This window comes from Gorilla gorilla, chromosome 19 (genome assembly GCF_029281585.2).
Source record: "Gorilla gorilla gorilla isolate KB3781 chromosome 19, NHGRI_mGorGor1-v2.1_pri, whole genome shotgun sequence".
In the NCBI taxonomy this organism is placed as follows: domain Eukaryota; kingdom Metazoa; phylum Chordata; class Mammalia; order Primates; family Hominidae; genus Gorilla; species Gorilla gorilla.
The window spans coordinates 110,855,094-110,879,411 of NC_073243.2; the positions used below are offsets into that span (position 1 = coordinate 110,855,094).

At 49.7% G+C, this 24,318-nt stretch overlaps 1 protein-coding gene across 2 annotated transcripts in view; it reads left to right on the plus strand.

Annotated features, from left to right (window-relative positions):
- CLPTM1L (CLPTM1 like) overlaps window positions 1–10,169 on the plus strand; it is a 29,393-nt gene extending 19,224 nt beyond the window's left edge. For both annotated transcript variants that reach the window (XM_055366831.2, XM_055366832.2), the window contains exons 10-17: window positions 2,172–2,237; window positions 3,175–3,225; window positions 4,120–4,202; window positions 4,848–4,882; window positions 5,940–5,995; window positions 6,080–6,124; window positions 7,122–7,237; window positions 9,573–10,169. In XM_055366831.2, the coding sequence (XP_055222806.1) occupies window positions 2,172–2,237; window positions 3,175–3,225; window positions 4,120–4,202; window positions 4,848–4,882; window positions 5,940–5,995; window positions 6,080–6,124; window positions 7,122–7,237; window positions 9,573–9,657 (537 nt within the window). In that variant the 3' untranslated portion in view covers window positions 9,658–10,169. The remainder of the gene's footprint in view (window positions 1–2,171; window positions 2,238–3,174; window positions 3,226–4,119; window positions 4,203–4,847; window positions 4,883–5,939; window positions 5,996–6,079; window positions 6,125–7,121; window positions 7,238–9,572) is intronic.
- Window positions 10,170–24,318: the final 14,149 nt, after the last annotated feature.

The following is a 24,318-nucleotide window of genomic DNA, read 5'->3' on the forward strand; positions in this document are numbered from 1 at the left end:
CTGGATGAAATGTCCCCGTAGAGGAGGAGCTGGATGAAATGTCCCCGTAGAGGAGGAGCTGGATGAAATGTCCCCGTAGAGGAGGAGCTGGATGGAATGTGTCTGTAGAGGAGGAGCTGGATGGAATGTGTCTGTAGAGGAGGAGCTGGATGGAATGTCCCCGTAGAGGAGGAGCTGGATGGAATGTCCCCGTAGAGGAGGAGCTGGATGGAATGTCCCCGTAGAGGAGGTGCTGGATGAAATGTCCCCGTAGAGGAGGAGCTGGATGGAATGTCCCCGTAGAGGAGGAGCTGGATGGAATGTCCCCGTAGAGGAGGAGCTGGATGGAATGTCCCCGTAGAGGAGGAGCTGGATGGAATGTCCCCGTAGAGGAGGAGCTGGATGGAATGTCCCCGTAGAGGAGGAGCTGGATGGAATGTCCCCGTAGAGGAGGAGCTGGATGGAATGTCCCCGTAGAGGAGGAGCTGGATGGAATGTCCCCGTAGAGGAGGGGCTGGATGGAATGTCCCCGTAGAGGAGGAGCTGGATGGAATGTCCCCGTAGAGGAGGAGCTGGATGGAATGTCCCCGTAGAGGAGGAGCTGGATGGAATGTCCCCGTAGAGGAGGAGCTGGATGGAATGTCCCCGTAGAGGAGGAGCGGGATGGAATGTCCCCGTAGAGGAGGAGCGGGATGGAATGTCCCCGTAGAGGAGGAGCTGGATGGAATGTCCCCGTAGAGGAGGAGCTGGATGGAATGTCCCCGTAGAGGAGGAGCTGGATGGAATGTCCCCGTAGAGGAGGAGCTGGATGGAATGTCCCCGTAGAGGAGGAGCTGGATGGAATGTCCCCGTAGAGGAGGAGCTGGATGAAATGTCCCCGTAGAGGAGGAGCTGGATGGAATGTCCCCGTAGAGGAGGAGCTGGATGGAATGTCCCCGTAGAGGAGGAGCTGGATGGAATGTCCCCGTAGAGGAGGAGCTGGATGGAATGTCCCCGTAGAGGAGGAGCTGGATGGAATGTGCCCGTAAAGGAGGAGCTGGATGAAATGTCCCCGTAAAGGAGGAGCTGGATGGAATGTCCCCGTAGAGGAGGAGCTGGATGGAATGTCCCCGTAGAGGAGGAGCTGGATGGAATGTCCCCGTAGAGGAGGAGCTGGATGGAATGTCCCCGTAAAGGAGGAGCTGGATGGAATGTCCCCGTAGAGGAGGACCTGGATGAAATGTCCCCGTAGAGGAGGAGCTGGATGGAATGTCCCTGTAGAGGAGGAGCTGGATGGAATGTCCCCGTAGAGGAGGAGCTGGATGAAATGTCCCCGTAGAGGAGGAGCTGGATGGAATGTGTCTGTAGAGGAGGAGCTGGATGGAATGTGTCTGTAGAGGAGGAGCTGGATGAAATGTCCCCGTAGAGGAGGAGCTGGATGAAATGTGCCCGTAGAGGAGGAGCTGGATGGAATGTCCCCGTAGAGGAGGAGCTGGATGGAATGTCCCCGTAGAGGAGGAGCGGGATGAAATGTCCCCGTAGAGGAGGAGCTGGATGGAATGTCCCCGTAGAGGAGGAGCTGGATGGAATGTCCCCGTAGAGGAGGAGCTGGATGAAATGTCCCCGTAGAGGAGGAGCTGGATGGAATGTGTCTGTAGAGGAGGAGCTGGATGGAATGTCCCCGTAGAGGAGGAGCTGGATGAAATGTCCCCGTAGAGGAGGAGCTGGATGGAATGACGCTGGAGCTCCACAGGCAGGGTCCCTCCATAGGTACTAGTCACAGTGCCGTGCCCGGCTCTGGCACCCGTCCTGAGCTCCGTGGGTGATGCCTTCCAATGATTTAGCCATGAGGTGGCGGCTCTCAGAGCGGTCCCAAAACTGGCTCCAGGGCTCTCCGAGCGCCAGGCAGAAGTAGGTAGGGGCTTATTTGGGTGCATGTAGCGTGGCGTAAAGAACCGCACTCACGTGCTGTGTTTGTTGTCTGCTGGGCGGTGGCTGTGCAGCCCATCTGACCAGGTACGCCTGCCGTGTGTGAGTTAGAGGCCCAGGTCCAGCCTCCAGCGCTCTGACCTGAGCTGTGGGAGGGACAGGAAGAGGACAGTGGGCTGCGCGGGGCCATGGGCAGCGGGTCCTACCGGTTACTGTCTGGGTCGTCATTCATGGCTCCTGGCCTTTGAATATTAAAGGAACTATTTCCTGATTTCTCCCCTCAGCTGTGGAAAGTGAAGAAGGCATTGAAGATGACTATTCTTTGGAGAGGCCTGATGCCCGAATTTCAGGTAGGATTTAGTTGTAGTGGCTGAACCCCAAGCCTCTCTGAAGAGTGTGGTTTTGCCCCCTGCGCAAAGAGTAAGATGGCCATCTGCAGATGAGTCACTGCGGGCCTCTGTCAGGGGAGCCTCCGTGGTGGAGGCAGCACTGGTTTCTGATCGCAGCCACTCTCTTCGCCTGAGGATTCCCCAGTCATATACCTAGTTCTGAGCGTCTTCAGTGCAGACGGCAGCACTTCTGGGCCTGAGCCGGCCTCTGGGAGGAAGGATGCTGGCTGGCCAGCGCGGGTGCTTCGTTTTGGCACCTTGTCCAGAGGCGCTCCCAAGGCTGGTGCTGACTGGGGTCCGTACAGTCCTGGCAGTCCTGACGTGAGTGAGCCCCTGCCCTGAGCTGGTGGCTGCCCCAGTGCCTGGGCGCTCATAAGGCCCCTAGGCAGATGAGGGCTGGGGCAGAGCTGGAGTTGAATCTCAATGCCCACGGATGGACCTTGATTGAGGCGGGGCCCTCAGCAGTCACAGGCTGAGATTTTCCATGCTGTGGGCAGGGGGGTCGGGAAGCCCAGCAGATGCAGCGCAGCCACTGTGTTCCACCTGGCACCATGGCTCCTGGCCGGCTGGTTCGGAGCAGTGTTGGCTGTGCCCGTGCCCTCTGCAGTGTTCTCACTGAAGCGGTGGCACTGAAAACTGAGCCGCCTGAGCGAGGAACAGCAGTGAGGCCGCGTTGCCCCCGTCAGGCTTGCGGGACCCAGGGCCAGGGTGAGGCGGGAAGGATCCATGCGGATCCCTGTCCTCTGGGTCCTCTCCTCGCCCAGTAGGGACCTGAGCGCCCTCTGTAGTGAGGCCTGGGTCAGCTCTGCAGCGATATGTGACGCCCCTTAGTCACAGCTCAGCTGTGCTCAGATCCTCCCTGAGTCTATTAATATCACTGTGTTGAATTTCACAACAGTTTGGCACTTACAGCGAATCTGAGAGGAAAACCGAGGAGTATGATACTCAGGTAAGTCACGTGTGATTCAGGGCACGTGCATGCCAGGCAAATCCAACACCCTCAAAGACGGGGCTTTTACTGTCATTGCTCAGTGTGGAAGTCTCCTTGGAATACGGGTCAGCCCGCCTTGAGCAGGGATCCCAAGAGTGAACACATAAAACCCAAATTTCTTACTGGGAAGGGCGGGGGCTCGCAGAGACTCATTTCCCAGTCCTTACGGGCACAGCCTGCCTGTGTCACCGTATAGTAGGGATATTTTCATCGTTTGTAAGTCACATTCGCCAGGCAGCTGACACAGGCCATGGTGTCTGCTGTGGTTGCTGCGAACGCACTTGCCGTCACCAAGGGCATAACGGCCGTGGCTGCACGGTGGCCTGGAGGAATGGCCCCAGCAGCACAGGGCGTCACCTTTCCCCATTGCTGTTGGGGGAGCTGGAATTCTCAGTTCAAGTTAATAGAACATTTCTGCACAGGAATGATTTTAGTTTGGTTTAATCTTCACCAGCTTACATCCAACTTTCATGGAGTGGTAAAGCTGAAATCAGAATAGATACGCTGGCAATGTAACTACATTACTTAGTAGGCAGTTTTTTCAGGTTTCTTTCCATTATGTTTATTGATCTGTTGTGGGTTGGTTGGTTTTGACCAACCGGAATTGATCTATTATTGTTAACTAGCGCCTGTAGTTACACCCGGGCTCTGGCGTGTGCAGTGCCTCCTGGGGCTGTGGCGAGTGCACGATGCCCTGCCTGTGCCCCTCACGCTGCCCCCTGCAGAGCAGCCCTGCCACCCCGAGTGCTGTAGCTCGTTCTGTCTGTCCCTGTCGGGGTGAGCTCCATGCAGTGTGTTTACAGAGGCTTGGCGTTTGGGCCTCTAACTGGAAGCCATCTTTGTTCCCTGCAGGCCATGAAGTACTTGTCATACCTGCTGTACCCTCTCTGTGTCGGGGGTGCTGTCTATTCACTCCTGAATATCAAATATAAGAGGTAGGTTGCCGCACACGCTTCCCCTGCTGCGTCTTTCCCCTGAGAAAGCCATTTGGATGACTGAGCCAGAGTAGGGTGCGACTAGAGGGCAAACTCGGGGCCGGGGCACTTGGGCGAGCGCCTGGGAGGGGTCCTGGCCCTGCAGCTGCACACAGTGGGCTCTGGGCCTCAGTGTCCCCCTGGTAAGGTGTAGCTGAGAGGACTGACTCCAGCCACCAGGCTTCATGGGAGGCTTGGGCCTGAGCTGAGAGGGGTCCTGGGGCCCCCAACCTCTGTTGCCCGGGTGGGGTGCTGGCCCTGGGCCAAGAGGGATCCCGGAGCCTACAGCCTCTGCTGCCCGGACAGGGTGCTGGCCGTGAGCTGAGAGGGGTCCTGGAGCCCCGAGCCTCTGCTGCCCAGGTGGGGTGCTGGCCTTGAGTTGAGAGGGGTTCTGGAGCCCCCAGTCTCTGCTGCCCAGCCAGGGGTGCTCAGCGCTGTCTCCAGCTTGAGAATCAGGCTCAGCACTGCTGCTCTTGGCTGCCGAGCTGCCGTGAGAGCACCTGGGTATTTTCAGAGGATTTTTAATGAAAGAATTATTTTTCGTCAATTTAATACAGATATTAAGCTATGGGAGAAATGGGACTGCTCCTTTTTTTTCCGTTTCAGCTGGTACTCCTGGTTAATCAACAGCTTCGTCAACGGTGAGTCCATGTGCTTCCCTGCTTCAGTAATAGTGTTTCCAGCAGGCACCGATTTCATTGTTCTTGCATTGAAACCCAGTGTGGCAAGCCCCCCTGTGATTTGAGGCTAATCCCTCCCCACCCTGTTCTGGCACATGTGCGGTGCCCAGGGCTCCCCCCAGGCTGTGAGCAGATAAAGCCCTGCGTGGCTTCACAACAGTGACTGGTTCTGAGAAACAGGTCCTTGTACAAGCGACAGGGAGTGCTCACACCAGCTGTGGCAGCCCCTCCACGCCAGGCTGTGTGGTGCAGCCGCCTGGTATATGTGTCCATCACTGATGAAAACAGCGTTGTGTGGTGCATGACTGTTGTCTGTTTTCTTCATGGAAACAAGGAAACCTAAGCATTAAAACAACACCATCCACGTCTGGTTCCTTAGAGCAAATGGAAGCACCAGGCTCTGGTGCACGGCGCGCCCCCTCCTGCCGATGCAGTGTGGGGACCCTGCAGAGCCCTGTGCTCAGGGCCACATGTCCTGGGAGGCCCGCCTGCCCCAGGTGGCACCTTCAGCTGCATGGGCTGCTGTGTCCATCCCCCGGCCCCACCAGACCAGCCCCGATCGCAGCTTTGTGGTCTCTTGGGGAAGTGGTCCCGTGAGCATTAAGGGCGAGGGCCTGTCTGGTGCAGAGCAGGTGGGTCCTGCACTGCCGTCCTCCCTGGTAGGAGTCTCACACCTGACCCCTGGGGCAGGACCTTGTGGGTCAGGAGGCCGTGTCCTCATAGCCCCAGGGTGCTCCAGTGCTCTTACTGACTTGACCCCGTGGGCAGCAGTTACACTGATAAATAAATAGAAGAGCTTTGCTCTCCAAAGTTGCCGTAGACTCTTGATAAACTTACCAGCCAGAAAGCTGCTTCACACCATGATAGACTCTGAAGTTGTCTGGATAGCAGACCTTGTTTTCTGCCCACTATGCATAGACGTGGCAGCTCGGCCCTCCACGCCTCGTGAGTGCCGTCTGTGCGTAGATGTGGCAGCCCGGCCCTCCGCACCTCGTGAGTGCTGTCTGTCTTTCTGCAGGGGTCTATGCCTTTGGTTTCCTCTTCATGCTGCCCCAGCTCTTTGTGAACTACAAGGTAAGGCGGTGTGTGCTGCCCGCGGCCCGGCCCCCGTCTCCTGTGCTGCCCACAGCTGACCTGGGCCTGTCTCTCCTGTTGCAGTTGAAGTCAGTGGCACATCTGCCCTGGAAGGCCTTCACCTACAAGGTGAGTGTGACAGCCGGTGAGGAATCCCTTCTCACTGAGCAGAGCGTGAGCAAGGGCGTCTTCCAGCCAACAGCATTACTGGGGCCATCTCTGCCCAGAGTGCATCTGCAGCTGTCCCTTTCATTGAAAAATATTGAGGAGGCTCCTTTAAAAAAAAGCGAAGAGCTGTAGAGTAACTTCAGACCCTGAAAGACTGGGGTGGTTCTCTCACTTGTCACAGATTGGTTTTCTTTTTCTTTTTCTTTTTTCTTTTTTAGTGTTTATGTTTCTTCTTAGCACATGTGTCAAGACACAGACCGCCTGTGGCCCAGTAACCGGTGCCTGGGGACAGCGGATTCAGGCCTCCCAGGCAGGAATGGAAGCCGCCCTCATGGGCCGTGGCCATTCCCCGCTGGCAGAGCTGTGGAGGCCCCCTCGGCTCCGTGTGGGATTAGAAGTGCCTCAGCATTGCAGGCGGAGCTGAGTTAATGGGACATGATTTGCACTTTTCTGAAGTCAATTACAAGCTCCCAGAGGAAAGGGCAATGCTCAGGTGGCTCTGCCCTCGGCTCTCCCCTTGGCTCTGGTCTCGGGCGGCTCTGCCCTTGGCTCTGGTCTCGGGTGGCTCTGCCCTCGGCTCTGCCCTTGGCTGTGGTCTCGGGCGGCTCTGCCCTTGGCTGTGGTCTCGGGCGGCTCTGCCCTTGGCTGTGGTCTCGGGCGGCTCCAGCCTTGGCTCTGCCCCTGGCTCTGGTTTCAGGCCATTCTCTTTGGGTTCCCCGATGTGGGAGCCTGGGCAAGACCTGCAGTGTGTCGGGTGCCAGCAGCTGTGGGGAGCCCATGAGGGAACAGAGCTCCGTGTCTCCACTTGCCGGCTTTCTGCTCTTTTTGTTGTTGCTGTGAGGAGTTCCAGTTAGTTCCAAGTATCTGCCAAAAGCTGTTTGCTTGGTTAGGTTACCAAAAACAGTAGGATTCCAGCCCCAGCAACTGGGGTTCACCCTCCTCCCGTCTGGCCCTGCAGGCTTTCAACACCTTCATTGATGACGTCTTTGCCTTCATCATCACCATGCCCACGTCTCACCGGCTGGCCTGCTTCCGGGACGACGTGGTGTTTCTGGTCTACCTGTACCAGCGGTGGTGAGTGTGGCTGTGTATGCTCGGCTGTTGGTCCGTCTCAGCGGCGTGGCTGCTGCTAAACGGAATGACGGCTTTCACCGCACCCTGCGCCTGTTTATCCATTTGAGGGAAAAGATAATTTGCAGGTGGTGGTTTTTCCTGTCTTGCCTAAACTTGGGTTCCAGTTGCCCATGATATGTCCTGGCAAGAAACTGTTCCAGCTCTGTCTCCTCACTGTGCTTTAGAAATGCTCATTTCTATGTGAATTATTGATGAGCCACTGAAAGCAAATGTCTCTCCTTAAGCGATTTATTTACCTATTCACAGTCATTGCTATTGAGCAGAACAGAGACCGTAGCACGGCTAATCCATACTTGGCGCTAGCCTTGAAGTGTCCAGCCAGCAGTGTAGACCTGCAGGGCAGAATGTCACTGGGGAGCTCACTCACCTCAACATTGGCCACACCCCTTAAACCAGCCACCAGGGCCTCTGAAGACGACATTGTGTGGACCTCTCAGCTTGGCCTTCAGGTTGAAGGCTGACGGCTGAGGAAAAGGCTTTGTGGAATTTTCTAAACGCAGAGGCTCAGGCCCCACCCCGGGTCTCCCGCTTCTCCTCCAGGGCTTACATCTGTCCTCTCTATCAGCATTTCTAAATGCAGAAGCTCAGGCCCTACCCTGGGCCTCGGAATTTTCTAAACGCAGAAGCTCAGCCCCACCCCGGGCCTCGGAATTTTCTAAACGCGGAGGCTCAGGCCCCACCCTGGGCCTCCCGCTTCCCTCCAGGGCTGACATTTGCCCTCTCAGTCAGCAAAAGCTCCCTCTAGCTCTGCTGTGCCAGGGTAGGAGCCAGGGATCTCGGGCTCCCCTCGGGAGGGTTGCATCTGGACCACTGCAAGCACTGCCCTCGCCTCCAGTCCCGGCCCCAGGGCCTTGTCCAGGGGTGGAAGGAGTGTGTGTCACCCCCAAGGCCTGCTGCCAAGTGTCTCAGAGCCTCCTGGCTATGTCCTTTCTCTGGCCCTCGAGGTCCCTTTTCCCATCTCCCTCCCCCGACCAGGAGGCCACCTCACACACCACGGCTGTGACACTTCCCTGTGCCCTTCCCAGGCCATGGCCCTCCTCAGGGCCTGGGGCCATCCTACTAGTGCAGGAGAGGGATCCTCTTCCCCCAGGCCGTCCTGGTGGGTCCTGCCTAGGTCCGGGGTGCCGGCCCTTGGGGAGGGCAGTGCTCCCGTCCCCGCCCTGTCTCCACACTCAACCTCGCCAGGTGTTTCAGAGCCTCTGTCCCAGCCAATGTGAGGCTGGTATTGTTCTGCCTGTTTTAACTCTTTGTTCGGGTGCAGTTGGCACATCCACACAGTGGCTCATGGCCGCCCTTGCCTAGCTCTCCAGGCCTGGCCGCCGGCTGCCCACCCAACCCTGTTGCTGTCTCGTGCAGCCCCTGCACTGGAGCTCCAGCTTGTGTCAGCGGGAAGGGCTATTTCACCATAAGCAACACACACTCACACGGGGCTTGATTCCTGTCCCCCATTCACCATTCTCAGATCCCCCAGCTGGCCTCCTGCCCCCTGCAGAGCTTGAAGTTGTCCAAGCCATGGAGCCCCGGACGCTGCTGCGCCTGGTGTGGTTGTCTCAACTGTGAGCCCTTCGAGTGGCTCCCAAGTCCTCACAGGTGGCCCGGGGCGTGCCTGAAACTGTGCTGTACTCAGGCTCTGTGTTTCTGGCTCCAGACCTGCAAACGGTGTTTGGCCAGGATCACAGGGCCCTTGGTGGGCAGCAGGTCTGTTTTTAAGCTGAAACCCTGTATTTCTGTTCACGGCCGTGTAGAGCTGCCCCTTACGCCACAGCTTCCTCATCCATACGTAAGGGTGATGTTGGCAAGGCCTCCGGGGCGCTCAGGACCAAAGGCGGCGGCAGTGTCCTGCCAAGTGTTCACAGCTGAGGAGACGCGGTCCCTGAACACGGCGGTTCCTGTTCTGATCAGTCGAGTCTCCGTGATGCCACCGTTCCCAGAAGGCAGCTCGTGCAGCCTCCAGGTCGTCCCTTCAGCCGTGGCAGCCCGTGCGGCCTCCGGGTCCTCCCTTCAGCCGTGGCAGCCCATGCGGCCTCCGGGTCGTCCCTTCGGCCAAGCTTCCCTTTCCTTGAGAGCAGCGCGCTGGCCTGGCCATGCAGAACAAAACACAACTCAGAAATCCCTCCTCAGCCCTCGGCAGTAAAACTTCTGAGGATTCGACTTTTTAGTTAATTTGCTCACTGTGGCAGCTCACTGGAAAATAAATCGAGGATGCCAAGTCCTCCTCTTAGAAAAATAGCCCCTGCAGTGGGGTTTGCTGATGTGCTCATTTGTGTCGTTGCAGGCTTTATCCTGTGGATAAACGCAGAGTGAACGAGTTTGGGGAGTCCTACGAGGAGAAGGCCACGCGGGCGCCCCACACGGACTGAAGGCCGCCCGGGCTGCCGCCAGCCAAGTGCAACTTGAATTGTCAATGAGTATTTTTGGAAGCATTTGGAGGAATTCCTAGACATTGCATTTTCTGTGTTGCCAAAATCCCTTCGGACATTTCTCAGACATCTCCCAAGTTCCCATCACGTCAGATTTGGAGCTGGTAGCGCTTACGATGCCCCCACGTGTGAACATCTGTCTTGGTCACAGAGCTGGGTGCTGCCGGTCACCTTGAGCTTTGGTGGCTCCCGGCACATGAGTGTCCGGGGTTCGGCCATGTCCTCACGCTGGCAGGGGTGGGAGCCCTCACAGGCAAGGGGGCTGTTGGATTTCCATTTCAGGTGGTTTTCTAAGTGCTCCTTATGTGAATTTCAAACACGTATGGAATTCATTCCGCGTGGACTCTGGGATCAAAGGCTCTTTCCTCTTTTGTTTGAGAGTTGGTTGTTTTAAAGCTTAATGTATGTTTCTATTTTAAAATAAATTTTTCTGGCTGTGGCATTTTTCTTGACCTGGTATAATGAAAGTATTTCAGATATTTGAGTTTAACCCTTTTCCAGAAAGTAATACATGATATGGATTTATTTATGCATTAAAAGAGCAAATTTAAAGAGCCGTTCCCAAGCCTTTGAGTCATGAGTGTTCTTAAATACGTAGCATCTCAGTTTTTTAAGACTAAACTATTGTACAGAGCCATGACCCATCAGGTCAAGCTTATCTTGCCCTAGGTTGAGGCAGAGAGAGAGAAATGGAATAGAAAGATGGGTGGAGAACTGCTGGACTCGGTGTGTAGTGAAGTTTAATGTTTGTTGAAGTTAGTTTTTGTGGGGTTTGTTGTTCTCAGCTCACAGCAGCCTCCACCTCCCATGTTCACACAATTGATCCTCTTGCCTCAGCCTCCTGAGTAGCTGCGACTACAAGTGTGCACCACCACATCCAGCTTTTTTGTATTAATATTTTTAGTAGAGATGGGGTTTTGCCATGTTGTCCAGGCTGGTCTCGAACTCCTGATCTCAAGTGATCACCCGCCTCGGCCTTTTGAAGTGCTGGGAGTACAGGCATGAGCCACCACACCTGGCCTCTAAATATATAATCTTTTTTTATTCCTGGTCATTTCCTTGCTCTAAGTCTCCTTTGCCAATAACAGCTTTCATCCTATTGTGTTTCTGGAACAGGCTCCCCTCTCATGGGCCTGGCTTCCTCATGGCTGAGGGGCTTTGGGAGCCCTGCTCAGAGCCCCAAGCCTGCAGGAGGCCTGTTCCATGTGTCTCCACGTAAATGGACGAGACACACCATTCCAGGATGCTCATTCAGGCTGAGAACCAAATCCAGATGCTCTCAGTCCATTCGCAGATGACAGTGAAGTTTCTGTACACTCTGCTTTCTTTCGGATCAGATAAATCTTTTATAATTAAGGTGTTGTAAACTTCACTCGATTTGAGAGGAATGCACTGGGGCTTCAAGTTGGCGTCTTTCAGTTTTATTCATTAAAATACGAAGATACCAGATGAGATGGCACAGGAAAACAAATACGAATACACGGCCTGTACTGTGTTACTTAGTCGTGTGTTGTAAGTGGGGTCTGGAAGGGTGGCTGGGAGAGTGGGTGAACTGCCGGTTCCAGATGGGACGCACAGCACCTTAAGGGGCCTGGGGGGGCACACGGGAGGCGGCTCCAGAGGCAGGGCAGATAGTGGGGGCCCGCAGGCAAGTCAGCGGTGGGGGAAAGACAGCAGAAGGCGTGAGGGTCTTCATTGGTGTGTGTGAAGGTCACGAGGTCATACGGCCCTGCCCATCACAGGTGCGTCGGTCTGCGGGGAAGTTGAGGCATCAGGGAACAGGAAGTTTTAAACGTTTACAATGGACCTTACCCACACAGGCCGTGCCTTTGCCTGCGGTGTCAGATTACTAGGGTGGGGTGCGGTGGAGGGTGTCCCTTCCACACCTGTGGTTTTATTTGTCTTTGGGGGAGGGGAGCCTTGCTTTATAAAACACAACTGGCTGTGTTCTGTAAGGCTTCACCCAGCACATCCTGTTGGCAGCAGCTAAGCACACAAACGGGAAAGGTGTATCGCCCAACTCCACCGATGAACTCAAAGTGCCTGGCTTTGCCTGGGGGATGCTGGCAAGGTCAGGTGCGGTTCCCAGCGTTTCTTCTGCCTCCTGGGGCACATCCTGCCGTGGGTCAGCGCCTGCGGCCGGCTGCTGCAGAAACAGCGTCATTCAGCCCCTGCATCAGCAGCCAAAGCCAGGCCTAACTGTCAGGAGCTCCGTGGACAGCTTTGCTGCTCTCGCTTTTCAGTTTCAGTATCAAAAATAGTAGCTACAAGAACTGATTTTTGTCATAGCACCTGCTCTTCCATTTGGGCTGGCGTGCTGAGCAAAGGTGGGTGCAGGAGCCTCATCAGCCTGACAGCAGAGTCAGCTTAACCTGAGTTTTCAGGAAGCACCATGGCAGGCCCCCAAAAGGGGCAGATGTCCACCGTGCACTGCGTCTCCTTCTGCAGTCGGCCCTCCAGTGCCGTTTTCTTTCACCTGCAAAGGGCCTTAATGCGTGAACCAGCTGCTGGCGACTGTTAGTCTTGCTCTGTTTAAACAGTAGCAAGTTGCAGAGTGTTCCTTTGAAGACACCGCAAGTCACGTGTGTCAGTTACTCCTGAGAGGTTGCTGGGGCGCCTGCCTCTCCATTCTTTAAGATGAGCAGAGGTTTAAAAAAAAATGAGTTTGGGGAATGAGCCTTGAAAGTCCTTCCAGCTTCAGGACCAGCACTTGCTCTGACAGTCCGACTTCTGCCCTGTGGGCCGGCGCTCCTGCAAATGGGCAGTGTTTCAAGAGATGACTGAGCCTCATGCAGATCCATCTCATGGGAACCCTGAAGCTTCACTGACCAACAGAGGCTCCACCTGGGTGACTTGAAACATGCTTAAAGGGTTTATCCGTCATTCATCCCGATGAGTTTAGTTCTGTTTTCCTCTTGGATTTCATTGATATTTCTGCATACCATCAAAGCCCTGTCTTACGATTGATCATAAGGTGGGACTTAGAAATGCTCTAAGTACCTGTGGATTTTAGAATGTGTCAAAGCCCTCGAAGCTGAAACAGAGGACTGACATGGCGAGGGCCCAGGGTCCCCCACGGTGGAACTGTAGTGTCCTGATCGCAGCTGGTGGGCTCCGTACCTGGGCAGGACGGGCTCTACTGGAGCAGCCAATGTCCGGAAGGAGCTTCTGTCTCTACCCCTTGGCACTGGCCACTCATTTTATAGAAGACATTTTCTTTAGACCAGAGTTTATTAGAAAGCCAAGGAAAATGGGAACACGTCCCCCTGTGAAGTACCTGCCACACATAGCCCTGTTGAAGCCAGTTTGGTGGCTGTCGGGTCTTTGGCATCGAGATCAGTCTGTTGGCCTCGGCCCCGGTGAGCCCCACAGGCCAGGGGTCTGGAGGAAGGATGGGGTGCAGCCTGCGATAGGTGAGGCTACGGAACCCTGACGAAGCAGGGGCTGTGTTCGAGGAGTGATCCATGCGGAGGAGGGAAACCAGGAGGAGGTCTTGGCGTATACCACACTGCTTACCCCTTTCCTGAAGCAGGCACAGGACCCAAGGGGGCGTGGCGCCCTGTGGCCCACCATGCTTTCAGAGCAGCAGCCTCTGCAGAGACACTGGACCCAGAAAAGCCACCGCCTGAGTGTCCCCCAGCCACGGCCACAATCCCCACAGCTTTCATGCTTCAAGCAGCATATTTGTTCTCTGCCAGGAGTCCAGACCAGACCTCCCTGGGCGGCCGCTGGGGTGTGGGCAGGCTGTGCCCTCCAAGGGCTCCAGGTGCTCCATTCCTCACGCTCACCACCTCGAGAGCTGTGCTCCTTGCATTCCCGGGCTTGTGGCCTTCGCCTCACCCTAACCTTTGCCTCCGTGGTCATATCCCTGATTCTCACCCTGACCCTCCGTGGTTCCATCAGTCCCAGACGATTACCCAGCATCATCTCCCATCCAAGATCCAAGTGTGATGGGGGCCACCGAGTCCACTCTGGCACGTGGGATCACATCCGCGGTTCTGGGGCTGAACAGGGATGTCTGGGGGGACATGCCCACCTCCCCCTCATCCTGCCATTTCCCTTGTTGAACCTTCAGTTGTGATGTCCCAGTGGCTTCTGTCCTGCTGGCTGGACTCAGCTGGTGCACTGAGAGGCAGACACTTTTTTTTTTTTTTTTTTTTTTGAGACGGAGTCTCGTTCTGTCACCCAGGCTGGCACTGCAACCTCTGCTGCCCGGGTTCAAGCGATTCTCCTGCCTCAGCCTCTTGAGTAGCTGGGGTTACAGACATCTGCCACCACGCCCGGCTCATTTTTGTATTTTTAGTAGAGATGGGGTTTCTCTATGTTGCCAGGCTGGTATTGAACTCCTGACCTCAGGTGATCTGCCCGCCTTGGCCTCCCAACGTGCTGGGATTACAGGCATGAGTTACTGCGCCTGGCCGGCAGGCACTTTTAAAAAACTTGTTGCTATACAATTTCCACACAGTGTCATGGCAGATGCCCCCCGTGCAGCTCAACAAGCCCTGCATGCTTCCAGACTCCAGCACCAAGCACCCGAGTCAGGCTACAGGCAGACCCCGGCCCCACGGGGCCCTCTCAGTGGAAACCAGGCAGGTGAACCCAGCCCATGGGTCACCGGGTCCAAGTCCCACACATGAACAGTCATGCTGGGAGCTCTGGTACCCAGGTTCTCGGGCTGGGCTCTGTCTGGCGTCCATCTGTGTTGTCGCAAGTGGCGCTCATTGTGACTTTCTTCCATGTGGCATTCCATGGCACGAACCGGGGCCGTTACGGATCAAATCATGCACGTGGCTGTGCCTGCCTTTGGGCACAGACCCAGGGGGGACATGACTGTCGTGGTGCGTGTGTGCTGAGCTCCAGTACATGTCACCCGTGTTCTAAGGGGTCTGTGCCACTCTGGCTGTGCACCGTGGCATGTGAGCCCCATGGCATCACCCCTTCTCCAGCACACAACGCTGCTGTCTAATTTTAGCCACTCTGGTGGGTGTGTAGTGGAGTCTTTTTGCGGTTTAAATGTGCATTTCCCTGCTGACTAGCGGCGTTGAAAACCTTTTTGTATCCTCACCAACCATCTGGGTGGCTTCTCTTTGTGTTTTCTGTTTCCTGTTCCCTCCAATCACACCTTGCAGAGCTGATTGTGCAGGGCTGGCTCACTGAAGCTGCCGTGGCCACGGCCGGTGAGGCTGAGACCATTTCCTCCTGTCTGTTGTCTAAAATCATCCCCTAAGGCATTTGTGGATGCAACTGATGAAACCGCCTAAGTCTGCGGTTTCCTTTGTGGGATATTTTTTTCACTACTGTTTTAATTTTTGTAACTTCTGTGATAATAATACCATGCAGATTTTCTATTTCCCCTTGATGTTTTATTATATTTTGTTTAAAGAATTTGTCCGTTTGACCTAAAATGACAACTGTCTTTTTTTTTTTTTTCAAGACAAGGTCTAACTCTGTTGTCCAGGCTGGAGTGCAGTGGTGCAATCTCGGCTCACTGCAGTCTCAACCTCCCTGGGCACAGGCGATCCTCCCACCTCAGCCTCCTGAGTAGCTGGGACTACAGGCACACCTGGCTAATTTTTGTATTTTTAGTAGAGGCGGTTTCACCATATTGGCCAGGGTGGTCTTGAACTCCTGACCTCAATTGATCTGTCCGCCTCAGCTCCCAAAATTGCTGGGATTACAGGCCTGAGCCACCATGCCCAGCCAATTTTTGTATTTTTTTGTAGCAATGGGGTCTTGCCATGTTGCTTAGGCTAATCTCGAACTCCTGGGCTCAAGCAATCCACCACCCACCTCGGCCTCCCAAAGTGCTAGGACTACAGGTGTGCACCACTGCGCCTGGCCCAAATATCAACTGCCTTGGCATGACGTTGGCATAGCACTGTCTTGATTTATGTGACACCTGTGGCAACGTCTGCTTCTCCACCCCTGTGTGAGCTTGTGGGGGCGGCCACAACAAAGCACTGTGGCTGGCGGCTTCAATAGCAGACATTGGCCAACTCAGTTCTGGAGGCCACGGTCCCAGATCAGGTGTGGGCAGGACTGGCTCCCTCTGAGGCTGCGAGGGATGCTCTGTGTCAGCCTCTCCTTGGCTTGTACATGGCCGTCTTCTCCCTGTGTCCTCACATCATCTTCCCTTGATGCCCGTCTGTCTCTGTGTCCAGATTTCTCCTTCTTATGAGGACACCAGTCACTGGCTTAGGGCCACCCTAATGACCCCATCTTAACTAATCACACGTGCAAAGATCCTATTTCCAAATAAGGGCATATTCTGAAGTTCTGGGGGTTAGGACTTTAACACGTAGATTTTGGGGAGAACACAGTACAATCCATAACAACTTCTTATGAGATCAGAGGTGGGACTTGGACCCCGGACCCAATTGAGGACTAGCTGAAACACGGCCAGGGCGGAAGCGGCTTTCCATGAGACACGCCCACCAGTGTTTACCATTGCCGTGGCAACCCCCAGGCGTTACCACCCACTTCCATGGCAATGACCCCACTACCCAATGGTTACTACCCCTTCCCTAGAAATTTCTGCATAAACCGCCCCTTAGTCTACATGTAATTAAAAGTGGGTACAAACCTGACTGCAGACCTGCCCTGAGCTGCTGCTCTCAGCACACCACCTATGAGGAGCCCTGCCTGGCAGGAGCAGCCCCGGGGCTGTCACACCACCTGTGGGGAGCCCTGCCCTGGACGCACTGACTTCGGGAGCCCTGCCCTCGGTGCGCTGCCTGTGGGGAGCCCTGCCCCACAGGAGCAGTCCTGGGGCTGTCACACTGCCTGACCTGTAACCCTGCTGCTTCCATACAGCTGTTTCCTTCCACCCTACTGAGGCAGGCGAATAGGGTCTGGAGGTGGGGAACCTAAGGCTGATTCACGCTGACTTCCTAGAACTAAATCAAAAGGAAAACCCCAACTTTCCGTGCCCAAGTTACCAAAGAACCAGAAGCTATTCCCTTTGCAACACCTCCCCCATTTTTCTGAGTGGCAGATGAAAAATTGAAAGTACCTCTGATGAGTCCCCTCCTGCAACCAATCAGACTGGTCGTGGGCCGAGTCTTCATTTGTATGGGAATATAATGCTGTAACTTCACTTCAGCCTCTGATTGTTTGCTTCCCACAACCAAGCCAACCAACTGTGGGTCACTACTTCATTTACATAGGGCATACACCAAGTAACCAATGGGAAACCTCTAGAGGGTATTTAAACCCCCAAAATTCTGTACCTGGGCTCTTGGGCCACTTGCTTGAGCCCACTCCCACTCTGTGGAGTGTACTTTTGTTTTAATAACTCTGTGCTTTTTTTTTTTCATTGCTTTGTGGATTTTGTCCAATTCTTAGTTCAAAACACCAAGAACCTGGACACCCTCCACTGGTAACACTACCACTGGCTCATCCTTGAGTGAAGCCAAGAACCCTCACCTGCTAAGCCCCACTTTGGGGCTTGCGTGTCCTGCATCACTTACATAGTTACTTGTATCTTTATTTTTCTGGAATGACCTGTTTTTGTCATTTTCATTATTATTAGTTTTTCTTAGAAGAGTAAATGTTAAATGTTTAGCTTTGTTGATTGTTGATATTTTGTTTTCTCCTTCACTAATTTCTGCTCAGATCCATTACTTGTTTCTTTGTACATTCATTGGTCTATTTTCATATTTCATTTCGTACCTTTAGAGCTGGTTAATGAGCTCATTAATCTTTAGCCTTGTTCTAGGAACTTTCACTTCTGGACAAAATGAAGCAACAGGAACGGGATTCGTCCTCCCATTTGACATGACAACACCACCAACAATAGACTAGACAAAATGTATGAAATCACAGCCCTAAAGATCCTGGAGCTCGGCCAAGGAAAGAAGGTGAACCTCAAAAGGCAGGAGCCACATGCGGCAAGCCTACAATCGCTTACCTGGGAAGACTGTCCGGGCAATGGTGTCCACCTGAGGCTGGACCTGGTCGTCTCCCTGGGGCGAGGAGATGGAGCTGGAGACCAGGGAGGCCAAGGTGGCTGAGGTCTGAGAAAGCACTGGAGGAGTGAACTGTGTGGAAACTGGGCTTTGGGATATGTGGCTGATGACTGGTCGGCATGTGTGTCAGAAAAAGGACTGGATTACAGGAAAAGGTCCAAATAAGAACCACCCAATAGGATTGGAAGGAATGGTGTTCGCACAGCAATAGTGCCAGTTCTAATTAGCCAGAGTCGAAAAGCTTCTAATTCACCAGGTTTTTTTGTTGTTATTTGTTTTGTTTTGTTTTTGTTTTTGTTTGTTTGTTTTTGAGACAAGGTCTTACTCTGTTGCTAAGGCTGGAGTGCAGTGGCGCGATCTTGACTCACTGCAATGTCTTCCTCCCGGGTTCAAGCAATTCTCCTGCCTCAACCTCCTGAGTAGCTGGGAGTACAGGTGCATGCTACCATGCCTGGCTAATTTTTGTATTTTTAGTAGAGACAGGGTTTCACCATGTTGACCAGGCTGGTCTCAAACTCTTGGCCTCAAGTGATCCACCCATCTCGGCCTCCCAAAGTGCTGGGATTACAGGCATGAGCCACCGCCCCCAGCCCTAATTCATCAGGTATTGACTGGAGTACTCAGTGGAGCCTGGCCTCAGAGACAGGGTCTCACTGTCACCAAGGCTGGAGTACAGGGGTGCGACCTTGGCTTACTGCAGCTATGACCTTCCCAGGCACAGGTGATCCTCTCACCTCAGCCTCCCAAGTAGCTGGGACCACAGGCACATGCCACCCCATGTGGCTAATTTTTATATTTTTTGTAGAGACAGAGTTGCACCATGTTGCCCAGGCTGGTCTCAAACTCCTGGGCTCAAGCGATCCTGATCCACCTACCTCAGCCTCCCAAAGTGATGGGACTACAGGCGTGAGCCACCACGCCCAGCCCAAACGTCAATTTTCTTGGCATGATGACTCTTTGGAGTACTCCAGTCAATACCTTGTGAGTTAGAAAAGCCCAATTCACAAGGTATTGACTGGCGTATTCAGAAGAGTCTGGCCTCAGTAGCAGAGAAAAAATCTTCCTCATGGATCAACCCCTGCCCTGGTCCCACTTACTAGAGCCCAAACACAGAATTCAGAAAGATCGAGTTTTTCCAAGGAATGTAACTGTTTCCCAGGAAAAAACTAAACAATATTTTTAGGAACACAAAAATATACATCACCAAACAAGATGAAACGCACACTGCGTGCATCCATATTACCAGGCATGCGAGGAAACAAGGAAACAATTCCTGCAATGGGGAGAAAACCACCCAGAGCTGACTGGGGAGCTACAGACATGACATAATTAGTAGAAGAGGACATTAAACCCATTATTCACCTTTATTCCACGTGTTCAAGTCGCTAGAGGAAAGATTAAGATGTTAAGGCAGAGACATGGAAGATAGATAGCAAAAGATCCTTGTCAAACATCTACAGATAAAAAGTGTAATGTCTGAGAAGAAAAATACATTGGATTAGATCAATGGAAGATGAGGCATTGCAGAAGAAAAGATTAATGGATTTGAACACACAGCAACAAAAACTACGTGAAGTGAAACACAGGAAAAAAAGATAAAGAAACGAAAAGAAAAGGGCATCAGTGAGCTTCAGCAGAAGTTCCATCGGCCTTACATATGTGTAAGCAGAGGCCCTGTAGGAGCAGAGGCAGGGGGAAAATACTTTAAGAAATAATGTCTAAAAGTTTTTCAAATATGAGGAAAAACATAAAACCACAGATCCAAGAAGCTCAACAAAACAAAGCACAAGAAACAGGAAGAAATTAAAAGTTATATCACAGTCAAATTGCTGAAAACCAGCAACAAAGAGAATATCTTAAGAGTATCAGAGGAAAATAGATTAATGACAGGCCAAGAAACAATGAAAACAATACAGATTTCTTGTAGGAAACAACACAAGATAAAAGACATTTTTTAAAACCAAAAGGAAAAAAAATGCTACATTAAAATGTTTTTTACCCACTGAAAGTATATTTCAAAACATATTTTAGGCCAGGCTTGGTGGCTCACACCTGTAATCCCAGCACTTTGGGAGGCCAAGGTGGGTGGATCGCTTAAGGTCAGGAGTTCGAGACCAGCCTGGCCAATATAGCGAAACCCCATCTCTACCAAAAACACAAAAATTAGCTGGGTGTGGTGACACATGCCTGTAATCCCAGGTACTCAGGAGGCTAAGACAGGAGAATCACTTGAACTGGGAGGCAGAGGTGGTGAGCCAAGATTACACCAGTGCACTCCAGCCTTGGTGACAGAGTGAAACTCCATCTCAAAAACAAACAAACAAACAAAATACATATATATAAATATATATACACATATATAAATATATATACACATATAAATATATACACATATAAATATATATACACATATAAATATATATATAAATATATATACATACATAAATATATATACACATATAAATATATATACATATATAAATATATATAAATATATATACATATATAAATATATAAAAATATATATACATATATAAATATATATAAATATATACATATATAAATATATACACATATAAATATATATAAATATATACATATATATAAATATATACATATATAAATATACACATATATAAATATATATACATGTATAAATATATATACACATATAAATATATATACATATATAAATATATACATGTATAAATATATATACATGTATAAATATATATACATGTATAAATACACATGTATAAATATACATATATAAATATACATATAAGTATATACACATATAAATATATAAATATATATACATATATAAATATACATACATATATAAATATACATACATATATAAATATACATACATATATACATATATAAATATATACATATATAAATATATATAACTATATATACATATATAAATATATATACATATATAAATATATATATACATATATAAATATATACATATATAAATATATATACACATATATACATATATACATATATAAATATATATACATATATACATATATACATATATACATATATATACATATATACATATATAAATATATATACATACATAAATATATATACATATATAAATATATATAAATATATATAAAAAAAGAACTTTTGGCTGGGCACCTTTGCAAATCTCATGGCACATGTAAGTCTCATGGTAACCTCAAATAAAAAAACACATAACAGATACACCAAAAATAAAAACCAATAAATTAAATCATACCACCAGAAGAAATTACCTTCACTAAAAGGAAGACAGGAAGGAAAGAAAGAAGGAAGAGAAGACCACGAAACAACCAGAAAACAACAAAACAGCAGGAGTAATTCCTGACTTATCAATAATAATGCTGGGTGTAAATGGACTAAACTCTCCAATCAAAAGACATAGGGTGGCTGAATGGATGAAAAAAACAAGACTCAATAATCTGTTGCCTACAAGAATGTACTTCACCTATAAAGGGACACAGACTGAAAATAAAAGGAAGGAAAAATATTCTATGCAAATGGAAACCAAAAAAAGAACAGGAATAGCTATACTTATATCAGACAAAATAGATTTCAAGACAAAAAGTACAAAAAGAGACAAAGTAATTATACAATAATAAAGCAAAAAGATATAACAATTGTGAATTTATATGTGCCCAACACTGGGGACACCCAGATATATACAGCAAATATTATTAGAACTAAAGAGAGAGAGAGATCCCCATACAATAATAGCTGGAGACTTCACCCCGCTTTTAGCATTGGACGGATCATCCAGACAGAAAATCAACCAAAAAATTGGACTTAATCTATAATATAGAACAAATGTACCTAATTGATATTTACAAGACATTTCATCCAGTAGTTGCAGAATACTCATTTTTTCCTCAGCATATGGATCATTCTCAAGGATAGACCATATATTAGGCCACAGAACAAGCCATTAAAAATTCAAAAAAATTGAGCCAGGCATGATGGCTTATGCTTGTAATTACAGCACTTTGTGAGGCTGAGTTGGGAGGATCTCTTGAGTACAGGAGTTTGAGACCAGCCTGGGCAAAACAGTGAGACCCTGTCTCTACAAACTTTTTTTTTTTAATTAGCCAGGCACAGTGGTGTGTGCCTGTAGTCCCAGCTACTTAGGAGGCTGAAGTGGGAGGATCACTTGATCCCAAGAGTTCAAGGCTATGGTGAGCCATGATTGCAACACCACACGCCAGCCTTGGTGACAGAATGAGACCCTGTCTCAAAAAAAAAAAAAAAAAAAATCAAAAAAATTGAAATAATATAAAGCATCTTCTCTGGCCACAGTGCAATAAAAGCAGAAATCAACAACAAGAGGAATTTTTAAAACTATACAAACACATGAAAATTAAACAATATACTCCTGAATGACCAGTGAGTCAATGAAGAAATTAAAAAGGAAATTGAAAAATTTATTTAAGCAAATGATAACGGAAACATAACATCTCAAAACCCACGGTATACAGCAAAAGCAGTGCTAAGAAGGAAGTTTATAGCTATAAGCAGCTACATGAAAAAAGTAGAAAAGCCAGGCGCAATGGCTCATGCCTGTAATCCCAGCACTTTGGGAGGCCAAGGCAGGCAGATCACCTGAGGTCAGGAGTTCGAGACCAGCCTGACCAACACAGAGAAACCTTGTCGCTACTAAAAATACAAAATTAGCTGGGCATGGTGGCACATGCCTGTAATCCCAGCTACTCGGGAGGCTGAGGCAGGATAACCGCTTGAACCCAGGAGGTGGAGGTTGCGGTGAGCCGGGATCGCGCCATTGGACTCCAGCCTGGGTAACAAGAGTGAAACACTGTCTCAAGAAAAAAAAAAAAAGTAGAAAAACTTAAAAATACAACCTAATGATGCATCTTAAAGAACTAGAAAAGCGAGAGCAAACTAAACCTAAAATTGGTAAAAGAAAAGAAATAATAAAGATCAGAGCAGAGATAAATGAAACTGAAAGATAACAATACAAAAGATCAACAAAATTAAAAGTTGGTTTTTTGAAAAGATAAACAAAATTGACAAACCTTTGCCCAGACTAAGAAAAAAGGAAAGAAGACCTAAATAAATAAAGTCAGAGATGAAAAAAGAGACATTACAACTGATACCACAGAAATTCAAAGGATCACTAGAGGCTGCTATGAGCAACTGTACACTAATGAATTGAAAAACCTAGAAAAATAGATAAATTCCTAGATGCATACAACCTACCAACATTGAACCATGAAGAAATCCAAAGCCCAAACAGACCAATAACAATAATGGGATTAAAGCCATAATAAAAAGTCTCGTAGCAAAGAGAAGCCCAGGACCCAATGGCTTCCCTGCTGGATTTTACCAATCATTTAAAGAAGAATGAATTCCAATCCTACTCAAACTATTCTGAAAAATAGAGGAAAGAATACTTCCAAACTCATTCTACATGGCCAGTATTACCCTGATTCCAAAACCAGACAAAAACACATCAAAAACAAACAAACAAAAAAACAGAAAGAAAGAAAACTACAGGCCAATATCCCTGATGAATACTGATACAAAAATCCTCAACAAAACACTAGCAAACCAAATTAAACAACACCTTCGAAAGATCATTCATTGTGACCAAGTGGGATTTATTCCAGGGATGGAAGGATGGTTCAACATACGCAAATCAATCAATGTGATACATCATCCCAACAAAATGAAGTACAAAAACTATATGATTATTTCACTTTATGCAGAAAAAGCATTTGATAAAATTCAGCACCCTTCATGATAAAAACCCTCAAAAAACCAGGTATACAAGAAACATACAGGCCAGGCACAGTGGCTCACACCTGCTATCCCAGCACTCTGGGAGGCCAAGGTGGGATGATTGCTTGGGCCCAGGAGTTTGAGACTAGCCTGGGCAACAAAATGAGACCTGGTCTACAAAAAACTTTTTTAAAAAATTAGCCAGGCATGATGGTATATGCCTGTAGTCCCAGCTAGTCTGGAGGCTGAGGTGGGAGAATCACTTAAGCCTAGGAGGTCGAGGCTGCAGTGAGCCATGAACATGTCACTGTACTCCAGCCTAGACAACAGAACAAGACCCCACTGAATAAGAAGAAGGAGAAGGAGAAGGGAGAAGGGAGGGAGAAGGGAGGAGGAGGAGAAGGAGGAGGTGGAGGAGAAGTGGAAGGGGAAGGGGAAGGGAAAGAGGAAGAAGAAGAAACATATTTCAACATAATAAAAGCCCTATATGACAGACCGAGGTAGTATTATGAGGAAAAACTGAAAGCCTTTCGTCTAAGATCTGGAAAATGACAAGGGCCCACTTTCACCACTGTGATTCAACATAGTACTAGAAGTCCTAGCTAGAGCAATCAGATAAGAGAAAGAAATAAAAGGCATCCAAACTGGAAAGGAAGAAGTCAAATTATCCTGTTTGCAGATGACATGATCTTATATCTGGAAAAGACTTAAGACACCACTAAAAAACTATTAGAGCTGAAATTTGGTACAACAGGATACAAAATCAATGTACAAAAATCAGTAGTATTTCTATATTCCAACAGCAAACAATCTGAAAAAGAAACCAAAAAAGCAGCTACAAATAAAATTAAACAGCTAG